Source organism: Chiloscyllium plagiosum, unplaced genomic scaffold, assembly GCF_037043375.1.
Source record: "Chiloscyllium plagiosum isolate Xiang-an unplaced genomic scaffold, Cpla_swu_hap1 HiC_scaffold_32, whole genome shotgun sequence".
Taxonomy (NCBI): Eukaryota; Metazoa; Chordata; class Chondrichthyes; order Orectolobiformes; family Hemiscylliidae; genus Chiloscyllium; species Chiloscyllium plagiosum.
This window is the reverse complement of record NW_028270170.1, coordinates 22,948,888-22,966,464: the sequence shown is the minus strand read 5'-3', so window position 1 is coordinate 22,966,464 and position 17,577 is coordinate 22,948,888. Positions and strand designations below refer to the sequence as shown.

Below are 17,577 nucleotides of genomic sequence, written 5' to 3'. Positions count from 1 at the left end.
GTAGTTAACTTAATTCATTATTCTAAATTAAAATCTTTTTGGCTACAATACTGCTTCTAAATAAACTCCTATGTAATAGTGTAAACATTGCATCTTGTTAATGAAACTTGAGAGAAAAATCTGCTTATTAAAAGGTCACATGCAAAGATTGAGTGTTCAAGTCCAAAGTTATTGAGTGCATCCACTTATCTAAATAAACCTATGTTTTTAAAGTTTTAAAAAATTTGATCTAACTGAAAATGTTTAATGAATGGTAATAACTATATATTAGAAGTGATATATTCACCAAACATGCAACTGAGCTATCATATTCACATTATAATTTATCTGTCATGTTGAACTTTAATACAACGTAATCACCTCTGTGGGCTTTAGTTGTGAGAAAAAAATTAAAATATAGTTAAGGTTTTTCTTTCTCTGCAATTAATTTGGGTTTATTAAAAGAAATATTGTTCTTTCAATAGTATAAGGGCTAATTATTAGTTTGGACTTTCGCTTTTGTTGTTACATGCTCTGTATATGAGGAAACAATGTACAGATATTACTTATAATATTGTATAAAATTATAAATTGTAAAAGAGCATGATTTATTCTTCATGTTTTGTGGTCATGCTTCACTCATTTTAACATGTTGCAATGACTGATTATATTTCTGATGTGGAAAGTGAAGTGGTAAACTTCTTGCAAATTTATCAGTTAGTACCTGGAATATTAGAGTTGTTCATGAACATCGTTCATTTGTGAAAATATAGAAAGGATCAACAATAATACTCTTGTAACTTATCTTACTCAGTGCCTCTCCATGCACAATCACCTTTGGTGACAGGTGAGAGAGTTTCCACCAATCTCCGAACAGTAAACAAGTTGCCTCGGCACCGCCCGCTAAGTCGTACCCAATCTGCTCCTCTACCCCAGAGTCCCCAGGCTTTGCAGCAGCTAGTGATGCAGCAACAACACCAACAGTTCTTGGAGAAACAGAAACAGTACCAACAACAAATCCAACTTAAGGTAAAAGAACAAAAAAAAAACTGAGAAATGACCACTTGCAACTCGAACACCCTGAGAATCTAAAATGTACGAGTAAAACTCCCACTTTTCAGTCTAGCTCTTTTTAGGCAAAGATTTGTATGCTTTATCATAATGTTGCTATGATACAAGGGAAGATTGACGAATTGCGTAACAAGCTTAATGTGTACATATATTCTTGTAAGAACCATCCAGTAATATGTATCAGCTCTTTCATGTCTTCATGATTATGAATGCTGTAGGCCATAAGAAACTCAGTCCATCATGCCTGTGCCAGCTCTGAATGAGTTATCCATTTAGTTCCACTCCCTTGCCTAATCCTGTTGTTCTATAGCTGAAGACAAAAGGTATCCCTGAACAGTTCAAAACTAATTAATTACTTTTGGAGTGTACTTATGCTGTGTGCAAGCATACAGCCAATTTCCATATTGTGAAATTTCACGATTGGAGTATGGTATGCAGTTTTGGGGGTCTTACCTAAGGAAAGGTATGCTGACCATAAAAGAAGTGCAATGAATATTCACCAAACTAATTCCTTGGACGGAGATATTGTACTTTGAGAAAGTTTAAATGTACAATTTTGTCTGGCGTTAAGAAGAATGAAAGGTGATCTCATTATTTTAGGTTCATCTGAGCAGTCAGAACTTATTTTAATGTGTTATCTAAAAGATGGTAACTAACAGTACAATGCACGTTGAGCATTTGGTTGAAAGTACCAGACATTATTTGGCATTCAAACCCTGGAGTTTAGAATTAGAATTTTCTGAGAAACTATTTCTTTGAGCCAAGTTGATGCATAATAAGTGTATTTGGATGTTTTGATGAATACTTTTAAAATACTTTAATTTTAAAAAGTACACAGGAGGAATTTATGAAAACACATGGAATTTGAGATAAATGATTACTGCAAAAATGATAACTTAGTTTGAGTAGAGATGTCAGAAGCTAAATTCTCCAATGACTTAGATAGACTTAAATTGGAAAAGTTAAAAGCGAAACTTGTTAAATTCTGAAGAGAACTTGGTCAAAAGACTAAAGAAAATTAGTTAGAAATGCCCATTGTTGAATATTTAAACAATTTGAACACACGATGGCTTGCAGAATATCATAGAATTAAAGAAACCTCAGCACAGAAGGCAATTTTCCATCTATTGAAATTCAGTTTTATGCTTTCCCTTCTAATTACTTTGCCCTGCACTTGAATCATGAATTTATTGTATATCCTACTCACTAACAATTTATTGAGTAGTGCAAGTTATTTTTCACATTTTTTCTATTTAATTTACTCTTACTGTACTTTACACTAATGAAAATAACCTTTATATTTGGCTGTGCTCTAATTTATGATTGTGTGTTAATTGCTTTGTTTCTGCATGTGAATGTCTGTCATAGATGCTTTCCAAGTCAAGTGAATCACCTCGGCAACCTCCAATTCACCCTGAGGAGACTGAAGAAGAGTTGTGTGAGCAACAGGACATGCAGGAAGATCAGGCACCTGCAAGTAGCAGCAGCATCAATTCTGGAGGAAGTGAAGCAACAAATGACATTCTTGAACAGGATGCAATGCAGGTGAAGGATGAACCACCAGATAGTGAAGAGGAAGATCAGCTGGAAGATCAGAAAGAAGGAGAAGAACAACTTCCGCATTTTAATCAGGTAATCCCAGTTCTTTATTGGCTTTCATCTTGTACCTGCTATGACAAAAGAGGTCTCAACCAATGATTCTCAAGCTACCACATGGGTTTTCTGGGTTTTCTTGCTTCTTCCCTTTCAATATAAGAAAACAATGTTATTGTTTGTGTGGGCTTAAACTTTTTAAAACTGTCAAAGGTGAAATATGTCAATCTGAGTTGAAGAATAGAAATATAACTTAATTTTAACAATCATAGTAGAATTGTGTTTCCTTAACGCTCAAGTTTTTTGAGACGTTAATACTTATTTCATAAATCTGCTGAGAGGGTTGAATGAAAAACCTTTCTAAATTAAATTTTAAAACAATACATAGGTGGAGCATGTTTTCTTGCTTTTGTTTTAAACTGTTAAGTCTAAAATGCACACCAGTAGTTGTGAATAATTAAGGAACTGTGCAATCACAAATCTTCAATAACGTTTGTTTATTTATCAATCAAAAACTATAAACCTAAAAGTAACATTAAGTAACTACTTGCTTTTTGCTTTTGCAAGTATTTTGTCTGCTTTTTAATGTAACTATGTTTTCATTTACGGTGAGTTTAAGACATACAGCACATTCTTACATTCAAGTTATATCACTGAAGATGTGCCAATAATAAGTTTAGTCGTCTTCATTGGGTAAATTTCCTGTAGCAATGTCAACAGCAGCTACAAAGGGAACATAATGGAAAGCAGTAAAGCTTAATAAGTCACAGAGTAAGCAATGTGTTTCCTAATCCTCTTAATGTAATATGGTGATGTTGGGAGTATAGCAGAATTTTTTTTAAACTTCAAGAAATTACTTGCTTGTACCAAAACAGAAACATGCAGCAGTTTCTTTCAAAATTTCATTTAGAATATGAGCAAATTTGAAAAGTATTTTTTTGTTCGTGCATTGTAGTTACACTTCAGAATTTCACAGAAAGTAACAACTTCCAATTAAAATAAAATGCTAGTTTAGCCTCGCTTCATTATACAAGAACTTCTTAATATTGTAAGGCTACTATTGTCAGTAGTTTATCTGTTGAAACAATAAATCCAAGGTAATCCTAAGGTTTATTGTTAATATTATTGACTAATAATATTGCTTTGTAAAGTTTACCTTTTCTTAATATTATGAAAGATGCTCATAAGATCTAATCTCTTTTCATAAAATCATCAAACGGTGCTATTTGCTGTTACAGCACCCCATTCCATTACTACTTGTAATGGGTCTTGATTCATCCATTGACCCAAACATTTCAAAATATTCACAGCATAGAAACTGATCATTCAATCCAATAGGTCCATATTGGTGTGTTTATGCTTCACACAAACCTCCTTCCACCGTTGATTTTTGAACCTCATTAATGTATTGTTCCGCTCCTTTCTTCCTCATGTACTTGCTCGAGTGCATCAATGTTGTTTGTCTCAGCTATTCCAAGTTCTAGCAAGTTCCATATTCTCACCATTTACTGGGTAATTTCTAGATTGTAACAGTCTGTACATTTCAAAATTACTTCATTGACTGTATGCACACTTTTAAAGCAGATTAATAGTTATAAATGCAAGTTTTTCTTGAAGGTGTTTATCCTGAGTTCCCAGTTGATTATTTGGTAACACATATTTAAGCTTGTGGTTCTGATCTCACCTGCAAGTAGAAGCTTATCCCCCACTATGTTTAGTTGATTAAACCCTTTCATAACCTGTTTTAGAGAAGTGTCTCCCAGTCAGTTCAGCCTTTCCCAACGAATATAACCCCTCAATTCTGGTTTCATTCTAGTAATTCTTTTATGCACTTCTCCAATGGCCTGCTATGATAAAAATTTGATGATTGAATCTTAGGTAGCTGGAAATGTTTTTGATGCAAAGTTATATTGCATTTAAGTAGAATGTCTAATGTGATGTTATCATTGGACAAATAAACAGCTACCATCAGTTCTGCAATATACAACATATAAAAAAACTTCTAAAAGAGATCTTGAGCAGAAATGGCACAATAAGTTCTCCAATTTTTTTTTTTTTAGATTACATTACAGTGTGGAAACAGGCCCTTCGGCCCAACAAGTCCACACCGACCCACCGAAGCGTAACCCACCCATACCCCTACATTTACCCCTAACCTAACACCATTTACCCCTAACCTAACACTACGGGCAATTTAGCATGGCCAATTCACCTGGCCTGCACATCTTTGGACTGTGGGAGGAAACCGGAGCACCCGGAGGAAACCCACACAGACACGGGGAGAACGTGCAAACTCCACACAGTCAGTCGCCTGAGGCGGGAATTGAACCCGGGTCTCAGGCGCTGTGAGGCAGCAGTGCTAAACACTGTGCCACCGTGCCGCCCACAGTGTTTTTGTGCAGGCTGCGAACTAGTTTATTCTTTGGCCTTTTTTTGAAAAGTGATTTTGAATTTTTTTTTTTCCTCACCATGACTGGTTTCACGGCATGATCTAAATTTTATATTTTGTTTCAGAATATTTTTTCACCATTTACTGGGTAATTTCAAGATTACAACAGTCAATACATTTCAAAATTACTTAATTGACTGCATAGCATTTTTATATATGATTGGAAGCATATTAATGGGAAATTAACTACACTATGAGAGGAAAAATATATACAGATTGGTATGTTTGGTCAATTGGCCAAACAAAATGAAGTGAAGTAAGGGAAAGCTTGGGTGGAACATAAAGGCTTGTTCAGCCGAAGAGCCCATTTCTGTGTTGTATGATCCTGTGAAACATTCGAGCCTCTTAACTCAAAAGGTTGTAGGTTCAAACCCCTCTCTAGTACTCAAGCTCATAACATAAGCTCATTTCTCAGTGTAACACTGAAGTCATGTTTTATTGTTGAAGCTGTTGTATTTTTTTAATGAATGCAATATTAAATGGTTTGTTAAAGTGAACATAACGAATCCAGTGGAATTTCTTAAAGAACCAATCAACGACTGAGCATCACAGTAGCGAAGGTGATCTTTGGGATTTTCTTCTGTTCTTTCGTAGGATACAAGTGTTACTGGCAAGCCCAACATTTGTCTCACCCCTATTTTGCATCAATAATGAAATATTACGGCAGCATTCATTTATGTTAGAACAGTCCTGTTTGATTGGCCTGAGAGGTTTTTTGCCCTTACCTGTGCAGACGTGCTACTTCTGGCCCCAAATTAGCACTGTTGGTCATTCTTGATATGTTGAAACGCAAGTGCAAATCAATATTCAATAGCGGATTATACTCTATTACAATAGCTGTTATGCTACTGCACTTTATGTGTACATGATCCAGATTTCAAATGCAAAATTGTGAAAGACACAGTGGTGCAAACTAATAATATAAACATATTGGGAAAGGTGTGTTTTCATTCAAGAAAATTTATTTTATTCAGTTAGTTTGTTCTGAAATAAACGAGTGAGTTCAATAAAATTAAATTCAATTAAATTATAAGCCATGATTACAGAGAAAATGTTCAGCTGACTGCAAAGGAACAGCTGGGAATTTGATTGAGCTAGTTTTTTTTTAATTCTTTATACATTCATGGGATGAGGGCATCACTGGCTGGGCAGAATTTATTGCCCATCCCAAACAGCCCAGAAGGCTTGAAGGCTAGTTAAGAGTCTAGCACATTGCTGTGGATCTAGAGTCACGTAGGGCAGATCAGATAACGGTGGCAATTTCCGTCCCTAAAGGACATTAGTGAACTAGATGGGTTTTTCCAAACAATCAGCAATTGTCATTAGACTCTTCGTTCCAGATTTTTTTAAAAATTGAATTTATATTTTACCGTCTGCCATGGCAGGATTTGAACACGCGTCCCCAGAACATTACTTTGGTCTCTAGATTGACAGTCCAGCAATCACTAGACCATTGCCTCTGCGGGTTGCTAGACTTCCAGAGACAATTGAACTTACAGTTGATTTTATAGAGAATAAAGAGTGTATGATCCAGTCATTACATCTTTAGAGTTTTTAAATGAAACACCATCTAGATTTCTGCTAATTCAACTAAATGACTGAAAATAGCTGCACAAGATTCACAAGCAGTGGGAGACATAAAACATAATTTTTAAATGGTAGGTACGAATGGTAGGCTTTTCAGTTTAATACCATGGTAAGCGAAACATGATAAATCATATCTCAATAAGTAATCATAATTTGGATTCAGGTAGGTTCCAGGGACGCTTTAATTATGAATGTCATTAGAGTATTGAAAGCATGGTGATACATAAATCCAAGGCTGAAAAGCATTCACAACCAGTTGATGTCAGATATGCCAGATGGATGACTCAGCATGGCCACCTTTTGAGAAGGCACCTTTGAATCCAGTCTTAACCTTATCAATTCACTTCATGCAATGACAGGGCCCCAGAAACATCCTGATTTTAGTGCTGGAATGTAGTGCCCTAGAAGTAGCTGCACTTCTAGCAAAGCTATTCCATTAAGTTACAACACTGCCGTCTACCTGGTAAAGTGGAAGATATCAAAGTTATGCTCTGTCTTCAAAATCAGGATAAATTTGAACTGGTCAGTTACAGTGCTATCGGTCTCCTGTCATTGACCAGCAGTGTTCCACTGCGGTGCTGAGTCCACTTTTGTTTTTCATTTATGTAAATAGTTTAGATGAGAATATTGAAGGCATGGTCAGTAACTTTGCAGATGACACCAAGATTAGTGGTATAGTGGACAGTGAAGAACGCTATCCAAGATTATAAAAAGATCTTGATCAATTGGATCAATGGGCTGAAGAATAGCAGATTCAGTTTAATTTGGATAAATGTGAAGTTGTGCATTTTGGTAAAACAAACAAGGTGAGGACTTGTACAATTAAAAGTAAGGCTTTGGGTAGTACGGTAGAACAAAGAGATCTAGGGATTCAGGTACATAATTATTTGAAGTTTACATCACACATAATTAGGGCGATTAAGAAGGTATTTAACACATTTGCCTTCATTGCTCAGACCTTTGAGCATAGAAGTTGGGATGTTAGGTTGAGGTTGTACAGGACCTTGGTGAGACCCCTTATGGAGTACTGTGACCAGCTCTGGTTGCCCTGTTATAGGAAGGATACTATTAAGCTGGAGAAGGCTTGAAGAAATTTATCAGGATGTTGCCGCGAATGGATAGTTTAAGTAATAGGGAGAGGCTGGGACGTTTTTCACTGGAGCATAGGAGGTTATGGGTGACCTTATAGAGGTTCATAATATCATGAGGGATCTAGATCAGGTGGATGGCAAGTATTTTTTCCCTCAGGTGGGGGCTTTCAAGACTAAGAGACATATTTTTAAGATAAGAGGAGAAAGATTTTAAAAAGACATATGGGGCAATTCTTTTATACAGAGGGTTCATGTGTGGAATGAACTTCCAGAGGAAGTGGTGGATGCAGGTACAGTTACAACATTTAAAAGACATTTGGATAAGTTCATGAATAGGAAATGTTTGGAGAGATGCGGGCCAAGTGCAGAAAGGTGGGACTAGTTTATTTTGGGATTATGGTCGGCATCGATTGGTTGGACTGAAGGGCCTGCTTCCATGCTGTATGACTCTATGATTACAAAATGTTGGAAATTGTCATCTGCTGTGCTATCAAGTGAGACTTCTTCACCAACAATGTGATTTCTGCCAGCGCCACTCTGCTACAAATCTTGTTATACTTGATCTAAATGTGGGCAAATGAGCTGAATTTCAGAGATGAGGTGAAAGTGCTGCCTTGACATCAAGGCAGGATTTGACCAGTCATGACTTTAAGGAGCTATTGGACTGAATTTTATCTGAAAAATCGGCTAAATACCAATTTTGGGCTGTTGTGTGGAGGGTCTGTCTCTGTGAGCTTTAGCAAGTTGTGCAAGTCTCTGCTGTTCACCATGTTATGCTTCTATGGTGTCAGATCTAGAAGTAGAGGTCCCTTTAAGGCACAGACAAATTGGCACCAGAGTTGATTAAAGAGCAGTTGATGCTCATTAGTCATCTGAGGGGCCCTCCTGTGCTGCAGTGGTAGTGTCCCTACCCCGGACCGCAGGGCCCAGGTTCAAGTCCCGCCTGCTCCAGAAATGTATAATAACATCTTTGAGCAACTTGATTCGAAAAATAGGTTAAATTTAAAAAATAACATTTAAGTGATGAGTGCTAGGGGTGCAGTGGTAGCATCTCTACCTCTGAGCCAGGAGACCCAGGTTCACATGCCCTGCTTCACTGGTGTGTCATATTATTTCTGAACAGGTTGATTTTTTAAAAAAGCCATGTTCTGATGGCTCTTGCATGATATAATCCCTACATCTGGGCCAGAAGGTCTGGGTTCAGTTCCCACCTGCTCTAATAACATATTGATTTAAAAACATCTACATCTGCTGTGAAATAGTCATTTGATTGAAATGTAATTAGAGGAAAGTAATGAGCTCTTTATTTTGCATACATTATAAAACAAAAGAATCAAGTCTTCTGTTCTGCGTCTGGTGCCCAGCAAGCAGCCAACAAGTATCATGGCTGTCCAAAGACCGATTATCAAGCCTAACATTGTGAAGAAACACAAAACTAAGTTTGTTTGTCATCAGTCAAATTGGTATGTGAAGATTGCACATAACTGGCATAAGGGATTGACAATAGAGTGCACAGATGGTTTAAAGGTCAGATATTGCTGCCCATTAGATGCAGCAGCAACAAGAAGATCAAACACATGCTGCCATGCAGGGAAATTGCCAATGAAGAACGTCAAGAAGCTGGAAGTCCTCATGATGAGCAATAAAATGTATTGCGCCAAGGTTTCTCACACTGTCTCCTTCAAAACCCACAAAACCGTTTTGGAGAGGGCAGCCCAGTTTGCAGTCATGATCACCAATTTGGATTCCAGGTTATGCAGTAAAGGGAATGAAATTCTCTTGGCAAAACTTCAACTCCTTGAAAAATCTTAAAATATCTGTATTTAGAAAACAGCCACTTTCAGACAATGGTCTTATGATGCAGTGGTACTGTCCTTATCTTTGAACCTGGGGATCTGGGTTCAAGTCCCACCTGTCCTGGACATGTCATAGGATGTTTGAATAGATTAAAAGTATCTAGAAAAGATCTGAATTCTTCCTCAGTGGGTTGTTGGTTTCTAGACAATCAAACGTTCCAGAAAAGAAAGACAAAAGTCATTTCTGTTTCTAGCAAGAAGCAAAGCTCCCAGTAGTTTTTTAAAAATTAAATAGCTGTGTCATGCTGCAGGATTACAAATAATAACTATCTACCTGTGTTTTTGGATTTGGAAGAGTGAGGTGGAGATGTGGTCATGGGCCAGTTCACTACTCAAGATGAAGCAAGGTATGGCTTTCACTTTATTATGATCAAGAAGGAGTAAAATTAGAAATAAAGCATTTTCAGAACTGTGTAACAAACCTGAATAGCTGAGTTGGCGATTCTAATATGATTTCTGTACAGAACTTACTAAAACGATGATTTGCTGGAATCCGACAAGGCTGGTCACTATTTGATGACAGTCAATCCACAGAAGAGTATATCATAAAATTTGAGAGTTTTGCAACTGACTTTAGAAATTCTGGAGTCTGTGCTGGCATCAAGTACAAAGCTTGCATGCCAACTTTTGTTTTTAACAGGTTTTGTGAGAACGACTCTGTATTTGAACAAATCACTGCTGCCCTAAATAGACCTGTTCCAGATCCCTTTACAGAAGGTTGTGAATTCTGTGGTAATACAGATCCTGGAAGACTCTATGATTACTAACTCACAAAGTTGAAGGGTGCCTAGTCACAAGCACCCATATAAGTATAGAATTGCTGAACTGTATTTTGAAGACGGTCGTACCCTTAGATTTCTCAATCAAAGGAAAATGCAGGTTTTGAGTTATAGATAGCAATAAATGACTCTCCGAGATCCAAGGGTAGTGGTTAATAGATGGTTCTAGTTTGATTTCAAATATCACCATGGCAGAAGTTATCCAAGGTTGAGAAGTCAAGTATTTGAAGCAAAATTCTGAGAATGAATATGATGAGGCAAACAGTTGAAAAATGGTGCGAGTGAAAAAAGACTTAAGTTAGTCCATAAGTATCTTAGTTGCTAAAGCATTCATTTGTGTCTACTAGACAAAATGGCAGTCCCTCAATAGTGTCTGGTGTAAAATGGTTGACCTGTTATTTGGAAACTGGATAAAGCATACAAAAATTGAGTTAAAAAATTCAAAAACAACTTTTTTTTGATTCAAGGATGCTAATTTGTTACCATTTCTAAAGAAAGTGGCTCTCTCCTGTGAAATTGCATCATTTCTTAAGCCTAATGTCATTCAAAAAAACACCATCATTACTGAGTACATCTTAATGGAAAAAAAAATGAAAATGTGTTTGGACATGGAGAACGATAAAGCATTTGTATTCAGTAAGCAGTAAACTCTCAAAAGTATGGGATTGTGCTATTATTATATTCCATCGAGGAATCCTGAAATTTCTTGTTGAGAGGAGTCTGGTTCTTTAGAAGAGGATTATGTGGAAATTTCATAAACAATTTGCTTATCTGCCATCACAAAACCTAAAGTTACAGTTTAAAGGATGCCAAAATTGTTGATATAGAATATGAATCCCATGTAGAACATGTCACTCAATTCTTCACTCCTCAAAGCCTATTTATCACTTAGGTTTTGTTCTGCTTGTTAAAAATGTACACTGTGTTGTTAGATTTGGAAATGGCAAATTGAGAGGTGACAAGGGTGGACTAAAGTTACACTGGAAGAAACATTAAAAAGTAGAATCAAGCAAACAATGAGAAATCTTTAAATGTGTATTCAGTACATTGCAAGAAAAATGTAATTCACTTAAAGCTAGAAACAAGGAAAATAATTTTGGGGTGCCACAGATGAATAAATAACTTCAAGTAAAATTGCATAAAAATAAAGAGACATTAAAGAAATAAAAACTAAAACAGAAGATAAGGTAGAATACAAACAACATTAGAAAGCTTGAAAAACAGGCAAATTGGTAAATGATCTTGAGCATAGAAAAATGTGAGGTACACATCATGGCTACATTTAAAACAGAGATTAGGCAAATTGTTTTCTTTGAGGGTCATGGATCTTTAGAGCTCATTGCTTCTACAACCTTTCCAGGAAGAGTCTTTGAATACTTACAAAGCAGAGTTTGGTAAATTTGTGTTAAGCAAATAGGTGAAAGGCTATTTAGGTTAGGCAGACATGTGGATTTGAGATCACAGTTAGATCAGCCATGATTGAATGGTGAAGCTGGCTCGAGGGGCTGAATGGTTTACTGCTGCTCCTAATTTTGTTTTTGTAAATGGGATTATGATATGCTGAAAATTTGAGTTGAGTTATATGGAATGTAAAGAGAGCCATAAAACATAAGTAGCAGAAATTAGTTGCTCTGAATTGTATGTTACTGTGTGGTGAAAACGAGGTAAAAACAATGACTGCAGATGCTGGAAACCAGATTCTGGATCAGTGGTGCTGGAAGAGCACAGCAATTCAGGCAGCTGTTACTGTGTGGTGTCCTACATCTACACCACTTGTTACAACCAATCAGAAATAGTCTTATTTTAGGAGGGATTTATTGCCGCCTCTTCCTTCTGATTGGTACAAATGTTTTGAGCAAGTAATACAGGAAGTGACATTGCCACTGGTGCATGCCGATTACATTGAGAAATGTAACAAAAACAGAAATTGCTGGAGAAAGTGGAATGAAAGCAGAAGTAATGTTTCCAGCCTTTTAATTCTTCATCAACATTCTTCACCTACACCTAAACCATCCCATGCCACTCTCAGCCTTATTGTTGGATACTATTTCCTGCAATAAGACAGAAGGAAAAGCTTGATATGATGGAATTGGATGGAAGAGGGATGTTGGGACCGAGTGAGAAGGAGAAAACTGAAGGAAATCCAGTCTTAGTACTAGGAAAATGGTTGTTGGGGAAATCAATGGGATTGAAGGCCAGTAAATCCAAGAGTCTGATAACCTACATTCCAGAGTACTAAGAGATGGCTCATGAAATAGTGAATGTATCAGTGGTCCTCTTTCAAGCTTCTTATAGACAATGGATCAGTTCGTATGGATTGGAGGGTAGCCAATGTAGCGACAATATTTAAAGAAGGAAGAAGAGAGAAAATTGAATTATCAGTCTCAACCACTTGCAGCCACCTCCTCAACCCATACCTCATCACCTTGTTGTCTTGTTCTCTTTACCCAAGCCCGTTTTGTAGCCTCAGTTTCCCTGTTGTATTTGCTGCTGATAGGTTTTGTTGTGAACAGGAACAAATAGAAGAGAGAACCAGTCTGATTGGAAAGACAATTGTCACTTATAATTATGAGGTGTGGCTTTTCTCTCATTGGTCACCCTGTAATTGAATTTTCTTGGGCATATTAGTGCTTTTGGATTCAACCGCGGCCTGCCTGTATTTTGAGCCCCAGTTTGTTTTTCTGGATATTTTTAATCAACCTGATCAGACATGCTAAGACATAGCTCTGGATCAGGTAGGTCTTGACGCCAAGTATTCCAACCCAGAAGTGGGGACTTTGCTCAAGTGTGAGAAATAACTTGTCAGTTTTATGGTAATTGTGGCCCTTTGACTAATTTTTGAAATATTGTATTATTTTAACTTTTTGCACCATTCAGAGAAATAAGCATTGATAAATCAGATCTAAGCAAATGTGTAAGATGCAGTATTTTTGCCATGTCTTGAACAACACAATGCCTATTTTAGAACCAATTGTGGGACAAAAAACTGGAAGATGCTGAACTCCAAAATGGATTCCAGTGTTAAATTATTTTCAGTAATTCATCATCTAAATGTAGATGAGTTTTTTCCATTCTTTGTTATCAACAATTCACCTTCCAAGGTTTTTCCAAAGTGGAGTGCACAGCAATGGCCCTCAATTAGAGCCCAGGAGCTGAAACAAAGATCAGAACCATCTAGTGAGTGACGAGGGAGGTCATCTACTTAGTTTGGGAGTCAATAGGGAATATAATCTCTTTATTAAACTTTAGTAAAGTCAGTGTAATACTAAGTGTTATTTTCATCAAGTTAGCCCAATAAACTCTATTTAGTACTTCACAATGAAAGGCAGGGGACATTACTAATACAGAGCACAGTCAATATATTACTGAAATGATCATTTATTTTATGTGTGATTTCTGATGTGAATGTAAAATGTACATTTACAAGCAAGGGAAGAAAATTTGCAATGATTGTCATTTTGAATTTAATGCTGTGTTTTATTTTATTATATCCAAAATCTTTTAGGAAATTATCTTTTTATTTAAATTATGTCATAAACACATAAGAAATAGGAGTAAAGACCTCACCTTGGTCTTTGTTTTGGGACTGTTCTTCCCTGGCTCCAGACCAGAATGAGGAAAATTATCCTTCCTGCATCTGTCTTTTTCATTCCTTTTAGAAATTGGTATGTTTGAATGAGATCATATTTCATTCTTGTAAACTCCAGAGGACATGGACTTTCCATAATAATCCCTCCATCTCAGCAATTAGTTTGGTTAGCCTTGTTTGCACTCTATCTCTGGCAAGAATATCTTCTTTTATGTAAGGAAAATTGCACAATACTCCAAATCTCATCAAGGCTGTATGTCATTACAGTAACACATCTTTTCTCCTGTATTCAAGTCCACTTGAAGTAAATGTCAGCATAATATTTACTTTCTGAATTACTGTGGTGCCTGCCAACATTCCCTCACAGCTTACCAATCATGGTGCCAATGGGAAGCTCTGCACACACCAATCAATGTGCTGACATATGGATTCTGCTTGCTGGAGCTGCTACTATGCATGGATATCCATACAAGGGCAGTTTAAATTGCAGAGAATATTGATATCCGCACATTAACTGTCAGTGACTAATAACAAGGCCTCTATGTCCCTTCAAAATTTAACTCACCTCAACCTCTTGCTATTTAAGAAATAAAAAGGAGCAACATTGCTGAAAAGTGAATGAGCTCCCTCTTGAATAAAGTAAGAACCTCGAGAGATAGCCAGTATATCTGCAATACAAAATACCTATTTTAGAACAAATTTGTCGTGCCTGCAAAAGAAAACTTGGTCAGACTTTCTTCTGAGCCGATCTCAGCTTCAGCTCTTAGAGCTATACTTTTACTTCACGCTGCAACTGCACTTCACGTCAGCAGAAGTACTAAAGTACGAAACTTTTTTTAACGAGGGATGAACAATACCTGTAAATACAAGCTTCTACTTTTTGAATATATTTAGACTCTATAAATTTAACTCTGAAATTCTCTGGCTGAATTCAGCATTTTGGAGCTTCTAAATTAGCTGGTGGGCTCTGCCATATTGAGTTGTAGTCTGTCACAGGTACAAAATTAATTTTTTTATCTAAAATATGGAAACCTCATGAAGTGCACAGGAATTGATTTTATTCTTGAGGAAAACGTTATTATCAAACATGTCTTGAAGTATGATCCGTTTTCAATATCTCATGATTTCCACAATTGTATGCATATACTGTGAGATACAAAATATTCATCTGCACAGTGCCAAAACTTGCACATACTAATATTTGAGATTAATCCAGGAGGTAAAGCAAGAAGTTACAATATTAGAAAAAGTGTTTGAAGATTTGTAGTTTGCTTTAAAATATCGTATAATCCTTTGTATAGGTTTGTTTTAAATGCACCAAACAAAGAAGCTAAATATCATGGCCAGCTTTCATTGCGCAAAAAAGTGTTGGTAGCCTGCCATTAAATAACTTGAAGCAGGTTTCATTGTACTGCTATGCCTAAACATGGGGATGTTTTAATTTCACGGAGAAGAGATTTTTAAAAAGTGTCTTTACTTTACTGATAATTAGAAGATAGTTTATTAAAGTTGTACGTAATTTTAAAATTTGAAATAACTTCCTCCTAATATTTTTCCTGCATTGTTAGAAAAATGATTTTTGTAGCAATTTTCTGAATTAAAAAAAAAATCCTGTTTACAAATAAATTGAGGCTCTTATTGCCTGTTCACAGCAAGAGATGACAAGCCATATGACTGCACTGTGATTTTAGAATTTTGATAATGTCAGGTGGAAGTTTAGTGATGGGTTTACAGCTGGAATTGTTTAAAAGCTGGTAACTAAATTTCTCCTTAAATAAACTTTCAAGGGAGAAACATTCATCTCGATTTGATTACTGAAGAGTCTTGTGATTTTTAAGGAAAAGATGCAAATGATGGGCAAATATGAATGCTTCCCACCAGTTTTGATTTTCTGAAGAAAGCTTTTTGTTGACAAACTCAATTTAAATTTATTTAAACTCCTTTCTTTGCAGATAGAGTGCATCACTTTGATTTTAATTCCACTTAGTTCTCCAGCTAAGTAAGTGGTTTAGAATCTGCTGTTAGGTCTTGTTGACTCGTTGTTTAAGCTAGTGGATGTTGTTCAGGTGCTCAGACGCTATGTTCCCCTTTGCTTGTAGTTCACTTGAAACACAATCACTTGAACATCTTAGGCAAGATTTTAAAATATTTTGTGTGGGATGAATTGCAATCCTACATCTGACCATCCTTTTTACCTGCATCTGGAGTTCTATTTTCATTTTTCAGCACTGGATCTCAGAAGTGAATATCAGCCTCGGAGTTGGCATGGTGCAGAATGATGCCAAGATGAACAGGCTTAAATTGTGAAGGCATGTTGCTCAGACGATGACTAAATCTCTTGACCATAGAAAATTAAGTGATGAGCTAATTTTATAGTACATCTAGAAAAGCTATTATCTGCAACAGAATACAGAACAAGGGAGCACAGTTTTAAAGTTAAACTGTTCAGGTAATGTCCCGATGTTCTTCATATAATGAGTTGTGGAAATCTAGAAGTTTCTTCTCAAAAAAAAGTTATTGAGGCTTGGTCAGTTGGACATTTATACCAATTGGTAGTTATTTCTTGGGTAAGGATCTTAAGGAGTACAGAACACAGAATAAATTGAGTGAAATACAGATCAACTATGATTTAATTGAGTGGTAAAACATTACTGCTCCAACAAGTCTTTAAGTTTCTTCAAATAAGAAATAGATTATGTACTGTCTTTAATCTTTAAATCAATCCTTTTGTTTTATTTCACGATTACTTGTGTTCTTACAAATACAAATATGAATATTGTGGGATCTGAATGTGACTCTGGAAAGGAGTGGGGGTGGGGCATTTTATTTGGTATTCGTTTACACTATACATTTGCATTGAGCAAAAGAGGATTGCAACTATCCAAACTTATTTCAGTTATAATGCTTAGAATCAACAGCAAGTGAAGAATTTCATTAAGTCCTTCTGGTCTGGAGAAGAGCCCAAATTCCAGAGTTGAAAGAACTTTGTTCTAAATGCTGTAGTCATTTATATATTTAATGAAAAGCCGTTGCTGTGCTATGAGCTGCAGTTGAGATTTTGTTTATTCTCTGACTGTAAAGTAATTACAGTCTTGATTAAATTGTATTCACCAGTACAATGTATAACTTTTATTAAACCAGATGGATGTGCATTTTAAAAGCGTTTAAATATGCCAACAAAGGACTTAATAGAAATTGATAATGTTCTGTGCATCTTCAAATTTCATGTCAAGAAAATTAACATTTATTTAATAGGTGATATGATGAATTGTCTCACGTAATGACTTTAAGTGGAATTCCCTCTTGTGCAGAATCGCAGCCGCTGCCTTTCGTTTCAATGTTGGTATGCAGTTCTGAATGGTTTATGGGAAACAGATGCTTTTGTTTTATTCTTTGCTGCCTGACATTGTCCTGTTGGCAATATTAAAAATATTTTCAAAGCTAACTTAAATTATAGTGTTTCCTAAGTAAATATATTGGATAAATACACTGGGGAATTTTAAGATGTCTGTCAATGACTTTTGGCATTCTTCAAAAGACTTGGCCACAAGCTCAATTTTTTTCATAACATATTGTGAAAGGC

The 17,577-nt window shown here is 36.1% G+C and overlaps 1 protein-coding gene and 1 pseudogene across 14 annotated transcripts in view; both read left to right on the top strand.

The window, feature by feature from the left end:
• The window catches only part of hdac5 (histone deacetylase 5), a 438,683-nt gene that overhangs the window by 328,950 nt on the left and 92,156 nt on the right, over positions 1-17,577 (top strand). For all 14 annotated transcript variants that reach the window (XM_087977867.1, XM_043675117.2, XM_043675114.2 and 11 more), the window contains 2 exons: positions 794-1,008; positions 2,419-2,682. In XM_087977867.1, coding sequence (XP_087833993.1) covers positions 794-1,008; positions 2,419-2,682 — 479 coding nt within the window. The remainder of the gene's footprint in view (positions 1-793; positions 1,009-2,418; positions 2,683-17,577) is intronic.
• LOC122539923 (large ribosomal subunit protein eL32 pseudogene) lies at positions 9,154-9,804 on the top strand (annotated as a pseudogene).